General features: G+C 35.3%; 1 protein-coding gene across 1 annotated transcript; it reads right to left on the bottom strand.

Annotated features, from left to right (window-relative positions):
• Nucleotides 1-331: 331 nt before the first annotated feature.
• On the bottom strand, nt 332-5,655 carry LOC127834121 (carbonic anhydrase-like). The gene is made up of 7 exons (XM_052359740.1): nt 5,628-5,655; nt 4,950-5,124; nt 4,581-4,701; nt 3,175-3,267; nt 2,588-2,702; nt 1,703-1,812; nt 332-451 (listed from the first exon to the last, which is right to left on the bottom strand). Exons 1-7 carry the CDS (start codon nt 5,653-5,655, stop codon nt 332-334), a joined length of 762 nt encoding a protein of 253 aa, XP_052215700.1.
• Between the last annotated feature and the right edge of the window lie 8,599 nt (nt 5,656-14,254).

Genomic DNA, 14,254 nt, shown 5'->3' on the forward strand with positions numbered 1-14,254 from the left:
TTAATTGCTCTTTAAATTATGAGGCCTGTACCTATTTTGAAAAATAAAACAACACATAAAGTTAAAGGATAAAAACGAATCATAAACATCACCTCAACAATACCTATTCTTCGTCGGACACACTTTTTTATAATTCAAACAAAATACGTGTTTATAAAATTATGCTTTCTTAGATTTACAATGACAATCCATTTGGGTAGTTTACAAACACTCTAACACAAATAGTTGCATTGTTTCACTATAAGCTTCATTTTATAATCAGACTAATGTGGTATAAAACATGAACAAACTAGTATAATGTGTAACCTAAACGTATGTATGCGTCCAATTGTTACACAAGGTTCCATTGAAAGGCGGCCCTGACGTTTCTCCCTTTTAGTGGTTGGGGAGGTCGGAAGTTGTCCTGCATTTGGTTGCGATCTGAATCAATGAGTCTCCGAAGAGCGGCCAGCTGCAAGGCAGATTAAAGTTCGTTATTTCTAGAGAAAACAAAGCAAATTAAACGACTCTCTCTTATGTTCTTTTCAAACCATTGACTTAGTTCGCAACTGTGATCAAACGCAATGCATTGGTTTATTATCAAACAATGTACAATATAAGTTGCAAATACCATCTGTTATTGATCCTTTTACAATTAAAGCTTTGAGGTTCAAAACGGAATTTTGAATGTTTTAGAACATGGGGGTTTATTGAAAGAAAACTTAATATCTCAGTCAGATCGTATAATAAAATATAAATATATGTGTGCACGCGTGTGAGAGTGCGTACGTGCGTGCGTGAGTGTGTCTAAATGGACCAACACTACATCTAGTGAAAAGTGGGTAATACGCTACGGCACTCGATACCGGATTGAAAATCGACTCGAAAAGATTTTTTTTAACGGATCTTAAATTGCATTTTCTTATGGATATGGATTTCATGGTAATCTTCTGTCGGTTTGCGATAATCCTGACCACGAATTTAAAGGTTCCTATGTATTTACAACCAGCGCTTATCGAGCAAACACAAACCATTTAATGAGAATGCTGCAAATTCGATTTTTTTTCAAGTGCATGAATGCATATTATGCATGATTATTCTCACACACAGTATCACGCCAATTGCATAATTTTAAATCAGATTACAAGATCTTAAGATGTCAATCAGCAATATACGACGGCGCTTAGGTAGATTAACCGCTATACTTGTACAATTGCGTGGTTTTTGTGTCCTTATAAGAAAAATATGTTTAATCAAACAAAATGTAAAACTGATACAGGTATCGCACAAACTATCGACAGTCATCGGTGTGATTGAAACGTTCCTTAATACTTAATAGAATTATGTATATATTTCAAATCAATCCGTATTATTTTGTTAAACGTGATGTAGATCACCGGCAAAAGCATAGCAATACACATGTTTAGTCAGTGGAAGTCCATACCGCACATTTAAGTAAAAATAGCTTAATGTTTTACATTTGCTTATTTTCGAATTGATATTTAAATATTCAAATGACCATCAAATCGAATTATCGAATAGTTTCGCCATTCGTAAAATCTGAACATGTGTATTTGTTTCGAAGTGTTTGGAGGTCCATTGGCTGCATAATGTGCGGAGCCGGAGTGTCCCAGCACTTCTACATAACTAACTTACAAGACTCACTAAATTTGGAACCAAATGTTAAAGTATTCCTTCAAATACAGCTATAGATCATTCATACCTGATCGGAAGAGAACTCTACGGCTCTTTTGAAGACAATCCACTGGACACTTTCATAGAGAGGCGGGGTTGTGGGAGAGCCCTCGTACGTCCAGTAGTCCATGATGTTGGCTGCAATATCGACGTAACGTAACGTGTGCGATCCAACGTCATTTTACAGTAACTGACTTACACCGCACCTATGATTCTACCGATATTAGTTCTTTACGAATTATATCAATGTTCGTACTGCCAGCAATATGAGCTTATATATGATGTTAAACACAAATACCAGTAAAATGATAATACTAATAAGAAGAACAGATATATGTGCTCTACAAGACAAAAAGGGCAAGAAATGAGAGTAACAAGAGAAAAATAAGATCAACAAAACACAGATAAAGGCGATAAGGATGCAAATTAAAAATATTTCTTAGAGATGGAAGATAAAAAAGAGAACAAGATAGTCCAAATCAAGAAACAGAACATACAAAAAAAGAGAATAGGTTAAGAAGGGGAAGATATGAGCCTCGTTATGGGAAAACTGGACTTGCTACATGTGCGTAAGGTGTCGTTCCAGATGAGCTCGTGCAGATCGCACAGGTTAATCATGGACGACACTTTCCGCCTAGATTGACTTTTCTGTTAGAAGAGACTTTTTTAAACGAAAAATTAAATAAAATCGGAAATTTTTTCCCTTGATAAGCTTGTGCAGATTAATATGGGACGAAACTTGACGCATGTAGGCATAAAGCCTGGTTTGCTTAGAACGCGGTACATATATATAGATAGGGTGAGGTAATGGTGTAGTCTTATGTAAAGGAATATGTAAAAGGGAAGGGAAAATACAAAGGAAACACAAAACATTCAAATGTGAATACGCCTGGTACGGATGTCGTGTGCTCACCTGGCAACAGGTCGGTAGGGTCGAGGGAGCTGAGGACGGTCACCATGCTACCAGGTTGAATCAATCTGTATACGTTGTCCGACACGACGGAGAAAAAGGGATGTTCCTTGCCAGTCTAAACGGCTACCACAAAAACTTTGCGAAACCGAAATTTCGCAAACTTAAGTACCCTTTTTCTTGAAGATTTGCTTATTTGTGATAATGTATAAGATAAAAGTCTTACTTGTGAATAATAATTGGTTATTTTTTCTTAAATATTGCGTTTTCTTCACTATGACCTTCATTTGCAAAGTTGGGTTCCCATGGGATTTTTGTATTTTCCCATGGGAATTTTTGTTTTGCATTTTTGTCGGGTGTGTCCCGGTTTATGGAATAAGTTTAAATATTTTTAAAAGAGATCTACTACCGCTCACCGCATTTCTTTTTACTAAGCAACATTTGACATCCCAAGTTATTGTTCTTACAAATGCCACAGCATGAGTAAGTTAACTATTGTAATCAAATATACACTTGAACACTGAATTCACAGATAAAAACGGGCTTTAAATTCCGGAAACTACACTATCTTATCGTGCGCGTTGTGCTACCTTGATCATAACCCCGAGAACGGCAAGTCCGTCACTCTTGTCAACAGCCCCCGCGAAGCTGCCATACTTCGTGTTCCAGTGGACGAGGTGAAGCTGCAATGGGAACCGGAGGATTGACGGACATATTTTTTGGTCGCATATTTTTACGAGAAACATGCAAACTCCATGCAACTAGGATTTCCCGTTGAAAATAACACTTTATTCAAATACTTGTCAATTCCAAGCCAGGTCCGAATATAAGTTAAAAACAGAATCAATTTCACCGTAATGTCTCAAAACTAAAAATCTTTAGCAGTTTTTTTTTAAATAACCGTGACCCTGTCCTTGTCCCAAATGAATCTAAATGCATCCAGAAGCTAAATCTGCTAGTAAGTTACAAAAACACAAAATTTCAAAACAATAACCAGCCTTCATCTTCACCAATTAAAAAAAGCAACAACAAACCCACCTCAAATTATTAAGCGGACACATGTTTTGTTTGCTTTGTTTTTAATTATTGTTTGTGGCAGAACAATTTACCTTGATCCAAATGATAAAAAGTAAACCCTAACATTTCAATTTATTCTATGCAGAAACCGCTTGTCTAATTTTAGTAAAAGTGACTTTGACAATAGCGAGACTCGCCCAAAATTAACTCCCTACATATATATGAATGTAAACTTGGCACATATACACAAAACTTCAGTGTTTATGACTCCATTATAACTAACCTTATTGAGAGGAAATTACTGTTTTATGTTTAGTTATAATGGCATTGATTTTGACTGTAAATGTCAATGCAGATTTTTGACTCGAAACCGCCTGTTTTTATGTTCTTTTATTTTGTGTTACAGTGACCTTTGACCTTAAACAAACTTGTCCTAAATACAATTATAAGATATTGCATTAGGCTAGGTTGCTCAAAACAAAATTTCAGTAAAATTGGTCTACGAAATTAAATTTATTAACCGGAACTCGTCTTATTTACGACATCAACCAATTGAAAAAAACAACTTGCCCAAATAATACTCAACTTTCAATGAGCATGATTATACAAACAGGGAATATCGCAAATAATTTAAAAGTAGTAAAATCCACGAAAAACATACATAGATTAATTAAACAAAACAAGTGTTGGTTTGTTTTAGTATGATAACAGTAGTATTTTTGAAAAAGTTTCAATCCAAATAATGTTTCAAGAATGGTGCCCGAGATATGTGGGCGAATTCATAAATACTGCTTTTAATTCTGTTTCTCTATGTTGTTTATCAACATAGTCATGTTTTGAAGTTATTATGTATATTTAAATTACTAACGTACCAGTTATTTGTTTTGTTTTCAAATATGCTTGATCACTTTACATTTTTTTTTATTTCTCATACGTATTTATCGAAGATTGTTCAAAACAACTGGTTTAGCAGGTGTACCTCGGCTGCGAACTGCTTCCAGTCAATCGTATGCTCCGATCCCCGTGTGTCGTCTGCTCCCCAGTGCAGGTGGAACTGTGCCAATCTGAACTGCTTGTTGACAAGTGACCGCCGGTCAAATCTGGGGTAAGAAGGTGGGCAAATAGAAACATCAATAGGGTATATAACACTTCATGCGTGTCATGTTATAACATGTGTATTTAAATAGGAAAATGTGTACACCTATAAAAAACCAATACTACTATCCAAAGTCTCAATTTTCAAATGAAAAAGAAACGACTCCACTGAAATTTAGTAAAACATTCGCAATATAAGATGGACACGTTAAACAAGGCTTCGCGCTTACATCCGAGCTGGGTGATTTGACACTCTAAGCTGTGTCCGTTGTTCTTCAGCTTGACATCTTCTTCCTCTCGGTAGGAGACCCAAAGGGGAATGCCCGTGAGAGCATCGTCGTACTCCGTCTTACGCGGAACGATGGTGATCGGCGATTGACTAAGGCCCTTTCGGGCGATCGGAAAATGCTTGTGCCAGGTATAGGGCCCTTAGTTGAAAAGTTAATTGGAGATTGAGTTATTATACATGTACGAATTCCAAGAACATTTGCTGCCAGATGAAAAATAATATTTATTTTGTAGGAAGCAATATTCGGTAACTGAACGCTTTATATGACAATTAAATCATATGCAAGTCAAATATCATTCTAACGAATATTTTGTACACAATCCAAAGAAATACAAATGTATAGAGGGCATTAACAACTTATGAAAACATGCACTGAGTCTATTACACAGATCATGAACATGCATCGTGTCTTAAAGAAATTAAAGTAAGAAAACATACCATTTTTCTTTGTGTATCCCCATTCTGGAAGTAGCAAAATTAAGACTAATCATATATAAAGTTTATCTCAAAAGACACAATAAACCGTTATGTAATTCCCATCGTACATTTGCTTACGAATACAAAAATAATAAAATAAATGGCTTTGTTATCAGTCCAATCTTGGTAAGAAATCTGTATTCGACTCCTAACAACAACGTTCACCTGCTGTTTGATGTATTGCGACTGTCATATCAGAATCTTTTCCGAAGAGGCTTATTCGAGAACAGCTCAGATAGTCAGTAATAATGTTAAAGTATGTCCAACTTAAATATAAACATTCTATTTCATTCGTTATTGTAATCGATAGTATTTTATAAAATATTAAAATGTAGGCCTGGCCGATCCGATATCAGTTTAGGATGTGGTTCGCAAAGGCAGCAACAACCCTCGCCACTATTACTATGGAACTATTAATATTCATTTCTGCAATTGTCTGTATTTGCCTGCGTTTCTTACCCGTTTCTTACCCGTCGATGAAGATGTGCCACCCACCGCCAGAACGGCAATTACAAAAAAAACGCTCAGCATGGTCACTAAAAACAAATGACATGTGTTATGTATATACTAGTAACCTCGTTATTTCAAACTTCACGTAAACAATAGGAATTTAAAATATTTGTAAAAAATACAATTGTATTAATTGATTTGATTATAATTCTAATATATAATTACGCTTAACAACACTGATTTTAAATCAAGCTCAAACAAAATCACTATCTTCAACTGAATCAGCGTGAGAATTGGACCTTCAGAGGATGTATATGCTGTAACTGCATGGATTCAGAGGATGTATATGCTTTAATTACATGGATTCAGAGGATGTATTTGCTGTAACTGCATGGATTTAGAGGATGTATATGCTGTAACTGCATGGATTCATAGGATGTATATGCTGCAACTGCATGGATTCATAGGATGCATGTGCTGTAACTGCATGGATTCAGAGGATGTATATGCTGTAATTGCATGGATTCAGAGGATGTATTTGCTGCAACTGCATGGATTTATAGGATGTATATGCTGCAACTGCATGGATTCAGATGATGTATATGCTGTAACTGCATGGATTCATAGGATGTATGTGCTGTAACTGCATGGATTCAGAGGATGTATATGATGCAACTGCATGGATTCAGAGGATGTATATGCTGCAACTGCATGGATTCATAGGATGTATATGCTGCAACTGCATGGATTCATAGGATGTATATGCTGTAACTGCATGGATTCAGAGGATGTATTTGCTGCAACTGCATGGATTCATAGGATGCATGTGCTGTAACTGCATGGATTCAGAGGATGTACATGCTGCAACTGCATGGATTCAGAGGATGTACATGTTGTAACTGCATGGATTCAGAGGATGTATATGCTGCAACTGCATGGATTCAGAGGATGTATATGCTGCAACTGCATGGATTCAGAGGATGTATGTGCTGTAACTGCATGGATTCAGAGGATGTATATGTTGTAACTGCATGGATTCATAGGATGCATGTGCTGTAACTGCATGGATTCAGAGGATGTATATGCTGCAACTGCATGGATTCAGAGGATGTATATGCTGCAACTGCATGGATTCAGAGGATGTATATGTTGTAACTGCATGGATTCAGAGGGTGTATATGCTGTAATTGCATGGATTCAGGGGATGTATATGTTGTAACTGCATGGATTCAGAGGATGTATATGTTGTACATGCATGGATTCAGAGGATGTATATGCTGTAATTACATGGATTCAGAGGATGTATTTGCTGTAACTGCATGGATTCAGAGGATGTATTTGCTGCAACTGCATGGATTCAGGGGAGGTATATGCTGCAACTGCATGGATTCATAGGATGCATGTGCTGTAACTGCATGGATTCAGAGGATCTATATGCTGTAACTGCATGGATTCAGAGGATGTATATGCTGTTAATGCATGGATTCAGAGGAAGTATATGCTGTAACTGCATAGATTCAGAGGATGTATATGCTGTACATGCATGGATTCAGACAAGTAGATCATATGATTTTACGTGTATTGTGGTGAACGAAAGCATGCGCATAAATAATTTATAACATTTACATTTTCAGAAATCGGACTAAATAAATATCTATTGTTTATATTTATTAACCTATATTGAGTTTTGCCCAATAGTAGTTAAACTCGGTTTGCCTGTATTTGTTTAATCATTTTAGGGCCGTCTTGTTAATGCATTGAGCTTAAAATAAAAGTGTATAATATATATTGCTTATATATATATTGTATAATGTTTTGCACACAAACGAACGCGCGCGCGCACTCAGACACACAAATACACACATTGATCCAATCAATAGCCTTATTAATAAGTCAATCAGACAATCATTGTCATGAAAAACCTAATAAGCTATAAAGGCCGGTTTTCTCCTTTCAAAATAATAAAATGGATAAAAATGGATCATAAACGTATTTAACTGTTAAAATCATGTGACTCGAGCCATACATGACTTTCCATACCCACCACAAAGTAGTGCAAGGTGTATTTCGATTTATCACTGCGTTACCGATGTTATGTGTTGTCTTTTTAAATCGCAGTCAACAAAAACAATAAATAATGGATGTATGCGAAAATAAGCACAGTTTTTATGGATGTCTAAGCGATCAAATATAAAGAAAAATTCAGCATAAACATCGGACTAATAATACAGATTTGGTGATTATTATTCGTATTGTTTCTGTACACTGTGATGTTTTTGACTCATCGATATAGTACAATGCGTTCGTACCAAGAGTACGTGTGCTCTATGAACACCAAGAGCTGTCGATCATTACATATTTTATCGTATTCACTAACAAAAGGTTCGACTTAAACATTAGGAAAAAATATTTTAAGAATATTATACTTGCCAAAAATGTAAAAAAAAATCAGATCAATAAGCACAGATACAGCAAAATAAAGCCCTTATTTCAATTGCCCAAAACACAAAAATTTCATATCATATTTGAATCAAACTCATTTTGACATTTGATAATTTGTGTTCATGCTTTTTTTTGTTCAAGGTTAAAGTTCTCTGCAATAAAAGTGAGAACAAAAAGCCTGTTTTTCTTTATTTTGCAACGAAAACATGGAACATTAAAAATATTCCCTCATAGAATTCCGATGAGTTTTTATCGATCTATATTGTCGCAAAACAACAATTGATCCAAAATGATTTCTTAATAATTATCGTGAAATAATGATTCCAACATTTAATTTTTAGAGTTGAAACAGTGTTCGAAAATGTAACCAGTAAATGAAAGACAAGTCCAAAACATTGAAACAGCTAAAACATATACGTTCAGTGAACTCATATTCCAATGAAGAATGGTCCTTTAAAGAAAATAATTCTACATTCCAGAATGCGTCCGTTTTTATTGTTTCATAAGGTTCAGGAAGATTAGCTTTACGTATTTAACGCCCTCTTACATTTCATAAGACAGTTTAAGTGAAGCATTTAATTGGTAAGGCAAGCCAATGAATATGTATCACGTGTCACTTATTTTCGTTACACCTGTCGACTGGAGACGTGTAATTAGTCTCAGTGATTGGTTCGATAACGAGTGTGCAACCTATCGGAACAGAAAAGAAACGACATCATACGTATATGATTTACAAAAAGAAAATGGATGCGGAAAAAGGAATGTGAAAGAAACTGAGAGTTTAAAAAGTAAAAAGCCAAAGAAATTTTGTCAATATTTTAAATCTAAAGGCAAACTTGATAGCAGTACCATTTCAAGAGATTCAATAAAAGGATTATTGTGAAATGTTGAGTCAAACAACTTCTTTTGAAATTAGTATTATAAATTATGGTTTAGCTCGACTCTTGCTTCATGAGTTTATTCCAGCGTAGAGAGTTATATTTGTCAGAACAAAACGGATGATTTGTAACAATCAAAAACCTAATTTTAATTTATATTACTTCAGTTTTGTCAATATACACGTCTGTACGTGTACATTTTAATTATCTTTAATAGTATAATAGGAATAAATAATTCGCCAAACAAAATTCTTTTGTTGTTCCGATAGTTTACGACAGTAATTGTTGTTGTAATTTCACCGTCGGACGATAAACTTACATTTCAATTACCAAATATAATTAAATGTTGTCTATTGTACAACCGGGGAATACAATTTTTTTTTTTATTAAATTGTTGTATCCTATTCATTTGTAAAACAAGATTGCGCGGATCGTTGTTTAAGACCTTTTATCATGTGGTCTCATTAATTTCAATGTTTGTAATTTTGAAATAAAGATTCATTTGTATGTTCAGTGGTTTCTGCGGCTCACTACATACTTTCTGAACGGTTTAGCGTTAAAGGACTTATGATTCAGAGGTCCCAAAATTGAATCTCGATTATGTATTAATGTTTTGCATTTTAGTTCCCTTTTCTCTCATTAGTTTACTTCAATATGTAAGTACCTAAACTTAAACACATCAAATTAAGAACTTGACTGACTAACTTTCCAATAAAACTGTGCAAAGGTTTCTTAAAATAATGATACGATGTTCATACTAGAGAACTGTTCATTGTAAAACCTTGAAAGAAGGGATGCAAACGAAGGTTTGAGCATTTGGAAACCGGCCGAATAATCGGTTTCAAATTTTGATTCAAATATTCTATTTGTTTATATTGACATAATTGAGATTATACATAAAATGGAAGATATAACAACTTCATACAATATGTGTGCAGACGAATAAATCAATTATTTGATGAAGCGGTCGTCATTGTTTAGATAATTAGCATACATGATGTTATAAACGTCTTTGACAAAAGCTGTGTCACTTTTCGTCCCGCTGAGATGCAGTTTGTCAATCACATAAAACGATGGCTGATTCAGTGATATAAATATTGACTATATTGCGTTATTTCTTAAATTAACACTTGTGACAACATTCAGCAGTCGAGCGTCAAATTACACCATTAACATATAAATTGCTCTATGCAATGCACATATTTTATTTGACAATTAATGTGCCTACGCTTTTCATACTTTCCACTCAGATTATGAGGTGTTGTAAAGTTATGCAATACAATTTGCGTGTGTTTGTGCAGAACAAATAATTTAAAGTTTACGTACAGTTCAATTCGAAGTAATATTTGATTGATAAGTCTTTTCATGTATGTTAATTACAAATTATGAGTTGTCCCAATAAAATGACAAATCTCAATCACGTTTTGTCTTGAAAAAAGGGAATATATGTACTATCTAGCGACCATGTCGATCGGCAAAAGAATGTAAATATAAGAAATGAAATAAACACACATGCAGAAAATAACCTTTTTTAGGACGTTGCAAAGGTCGGATATTTGTATCTAGAGGCCTAAACATAGGATATATCGAATATTCAAATATATTGTAATACGAATATACAAATAATCCACATAAGTGCGGGGTTTATTATACAATTTCCTTATTTTCTTCAACGTCCAGTGCTAACATATCTAACACACATCTGAACCGTCGATGCCCGAACGGAATCTAACACAATTTTGCCATTGCATTTTTGTAGTGTTTAAATTTGAACGCCGAGTTCTTCATTCGGGACGGTTTCGGAATGTTCGGCAAGACATGGGCAAACCAAAATATTTGGAATATTCAGGAACCAAGTGATATTGACTCGAATGGACTTCTTCCAAATTTCGAAACATTTGATCAACAACGAGCGGTTGCTGTACATTACGAATATTTCCCACAAAAATAGTGAGTGGAAAAGTTCTATCTCAGGTATACAACGTTCTATTTATTACTTCTATGCCAGAAGAGTGGAATGAGTGGTACAACACTTAAACTGATATTGTTCTTATTTTCATACTAACTATGAATTTTAGATTGGAGTTTACACCTCGTCTGGACATATTGTGCAAGTCTAGTATATAATACGTTTAATATATTTCTATGAGATAAGTCATGCCTTGCATTACGATTAGCATTAATGATGATTATGTCTCTAAGTAAACTATAGATAAAAAGACGACTTCGCTTCAGCTCTAGCTTTTATTATAGTTTTGGACTTCATCACTTGATTGGCTTTCCATTTGTCGACAATACTTGTATTGACGACTGCAACAAGGATTCCATGTTTTCGTCACCTTTCATTAATCGATATAGCAAAAACAGAAACTCCAGAAAGATAGGCATAACTACGGTGGCATAGAGGTGGCATTCGCTGCTCTTTTTTTAATTGCACTCATTTTTGTTCTATCTCGTTTCCACGACATACTTACTCGAGGGAACGACTTACTAACTCGTAGTAAAGAGTTATGTATGTCGTGGGGACGACTAACCTAGTCGAGAGAACGAGATAAAAAAGAGGAATGCAAAACTAAATAAAAGAACGGTGTAGTTAATTAATTTGTTTTCTCAACTTTTATATTTTGTTTTTATCGACTTCTATATTTTGTTTTCTCGATTTTTGCATTTTTTTTCTCGACTTTTATATTTTGTTGTTCTTATCTTTGAAATTCATATGAACGTATTATTCAAATATTTTGACGTAAAACCGTCAAATCTCATTGGTCGACCAATTAGAGGTTTGCACTCCTCTTTTTTCGATCTCGTTCGCTCGACTGGCGAGTAAGTGAACTATTGGTATGAAACCCTATTCATGTCATAGTAGGAGAAAAGAAGACAAATGGATTTTGTCAAACAACACTCGGGTCACCTGTCAATGTCCAAACATTATGTTCAATCGTGGAGCACTGGCACTTATCCTGCTGGTGCAAATGGAGTTTCGATTTGTAAATATGTAACATTTACGCAAGCTTGAACACAAACAAAACCACTCGTCAGCAAAAGGAGAACTTCTGCCACACAAAACATCATTTTATATGTACTCAATACGTTAACCTAATAATGGTTCAGAATAAAACAAAATGTCTAGCAGCAACAATTTTTTACTTGACGAAAACCCGAACGAGAAAAACATTGATACACCAATTAGTAAATGTCTAGTGTTTAAGGTAAGCAATATTTTTCGTTTGCATAACTATTCTTATTAATAACAATTAATATAGTGTATTGTGAGGTATATTATAACACTACATGTACGTAGAACAAAGCCCCCCTAAATGTGGTTGTTGCTGTGATATATTACCAGTGGTCCTCTATCTCATTTTTTAGCACCCAAAAGCTGATATGTAAAGTCCTTGGTGTAGATCTTAAAGTAGCCGAAAACGCATGGGCAAGTCCTTAATTATACATCAAACTGTATAAATTAAAAATTAATGTGGGCGAGTAATATGACTGAAAAATACTATGACCTTTAACTAATGTATCTACTTACCACATTCCGTGTGATAATAGTGTATTTTATTGCCTTTAATGATGGATATAAAACACCATTTTATTATTTTAATGGTTTTTTTTCTTGTTGAACTGGTAATTAAAGCAAACAGTCCATAACAAAAAAACACATATTGTGCAAATTCATTATTAACGAAACGAGTGGGTGTTTCAAAGAACGCTAAGTACGAAAACACGTGTATGGTAAACACGGTTATTTATACACTGTTTTGCTATTTAATGAGCTATCAATTGCTGTGTTTATGCTTCATAATACTTGCTTGCGTAAATTCATTGCATAGAAAAATTGAATGTATTTATGGATAACTGTTATCTTACTAGGAATAAGCAACCTGTTATAAGTACTCTTGGATGTGTTAAAAACAAATACAAATTAAAAAAACTGATTGTTTTTTCCTATTTTAAATTGCTCTGACTTTTTTCATTAAAAACGAATACATTAATGTTACTTGTTTATCAGTTTATAAAGACATATCCGTGGAAAGCCTCTGTAACAATAACTGATGCTTTTCTATAAAATTATAAACGGGCAAAAGTACCATAACTATTTTTCGCTCATGTATTCTTTCATAGGAAAGAAATCAGTTATTGTCACGTAGGCTATCAGCGTATTATGCAGGTGGAGCGATTTTGGAAGATTCACGCTCCTTGTCCCTAGGGTTCCGAACACTTTATGTACCTGGTCAACCATACGGACCGTTTTCAATTTGTTAAAAAGAAAACCAAGGTACACCCGGTCGCAGAGTACCTCACAAAGGCATCTTTAACCTCGGGGGTATCCGTAGAGAAGCTTGCTTTCTTTCAAATGCTGCGATGTTTGGGGGCGGTTACAGGACTGTTCAAGACCTGTACGAGCGCTCTTGCGAGCATTTGGGTGTGTCGGAGCGGGGGCAGCTCGCTGATCTGCCGCTGACAGAGTACCAGGGTGTGTTTGCTAGGGACATCTCTCATTAAATCGGGTCGGTTCTGTCAAGCAGCGTAGCGGCGTACACCGGCTTGTTTTACGGGATACGAGGAAGCGCATCCGGAGAAAATTTTGGGAGCCGGCGTGATCCAGGAGTCCACATCTGAGTGGTTCTCCGCCCCCGTGCTCATCTGCAAGCGAGGCAACACGGTCAGGTGGTATGCTACTTTGGGAAATTGAATGCCGTCACAGTTAATAACGGTTTTCCTATGCTCCTGATTGATGATTGTCTCAATATCCTGGCTGGCTGGTCGTTTTTGGTTCTCCAATTTTGATGCAAACTCTGTCTACTGGCAGGTGAACATCGCGGAGCTGGACCGCAAGAAGACATCGTTCGTGTCTACGTATGGTCTCTTTGAGCACTTAAAATTGGGATTTGGTTTGTGTTTCGCCCCCCACCCCCCTCAAACATATTCCCCAGAAATAAGTCTTTTTTACTTAGGAGTGTTTACGGGGAAACCATGTTGGTCTTTCTTGATGATGTAATGGTCCTTGGTAGCTCTTTT

Source organism: Dreissena polymorpha, chromosome 6 (assembly GCF_020536995.1).
Source record: "Dreissena polymorpha isolate Duluth1 chromosome 6, UMN_Dpol_1.0, whole genome shotgun sequence".
Lineage (NCBI taxonomy): Eukaryota > Metazoa > Mollusca > Bivalvia > Myida > Dreissenidae > Dreissena > Dreissena polymorpha.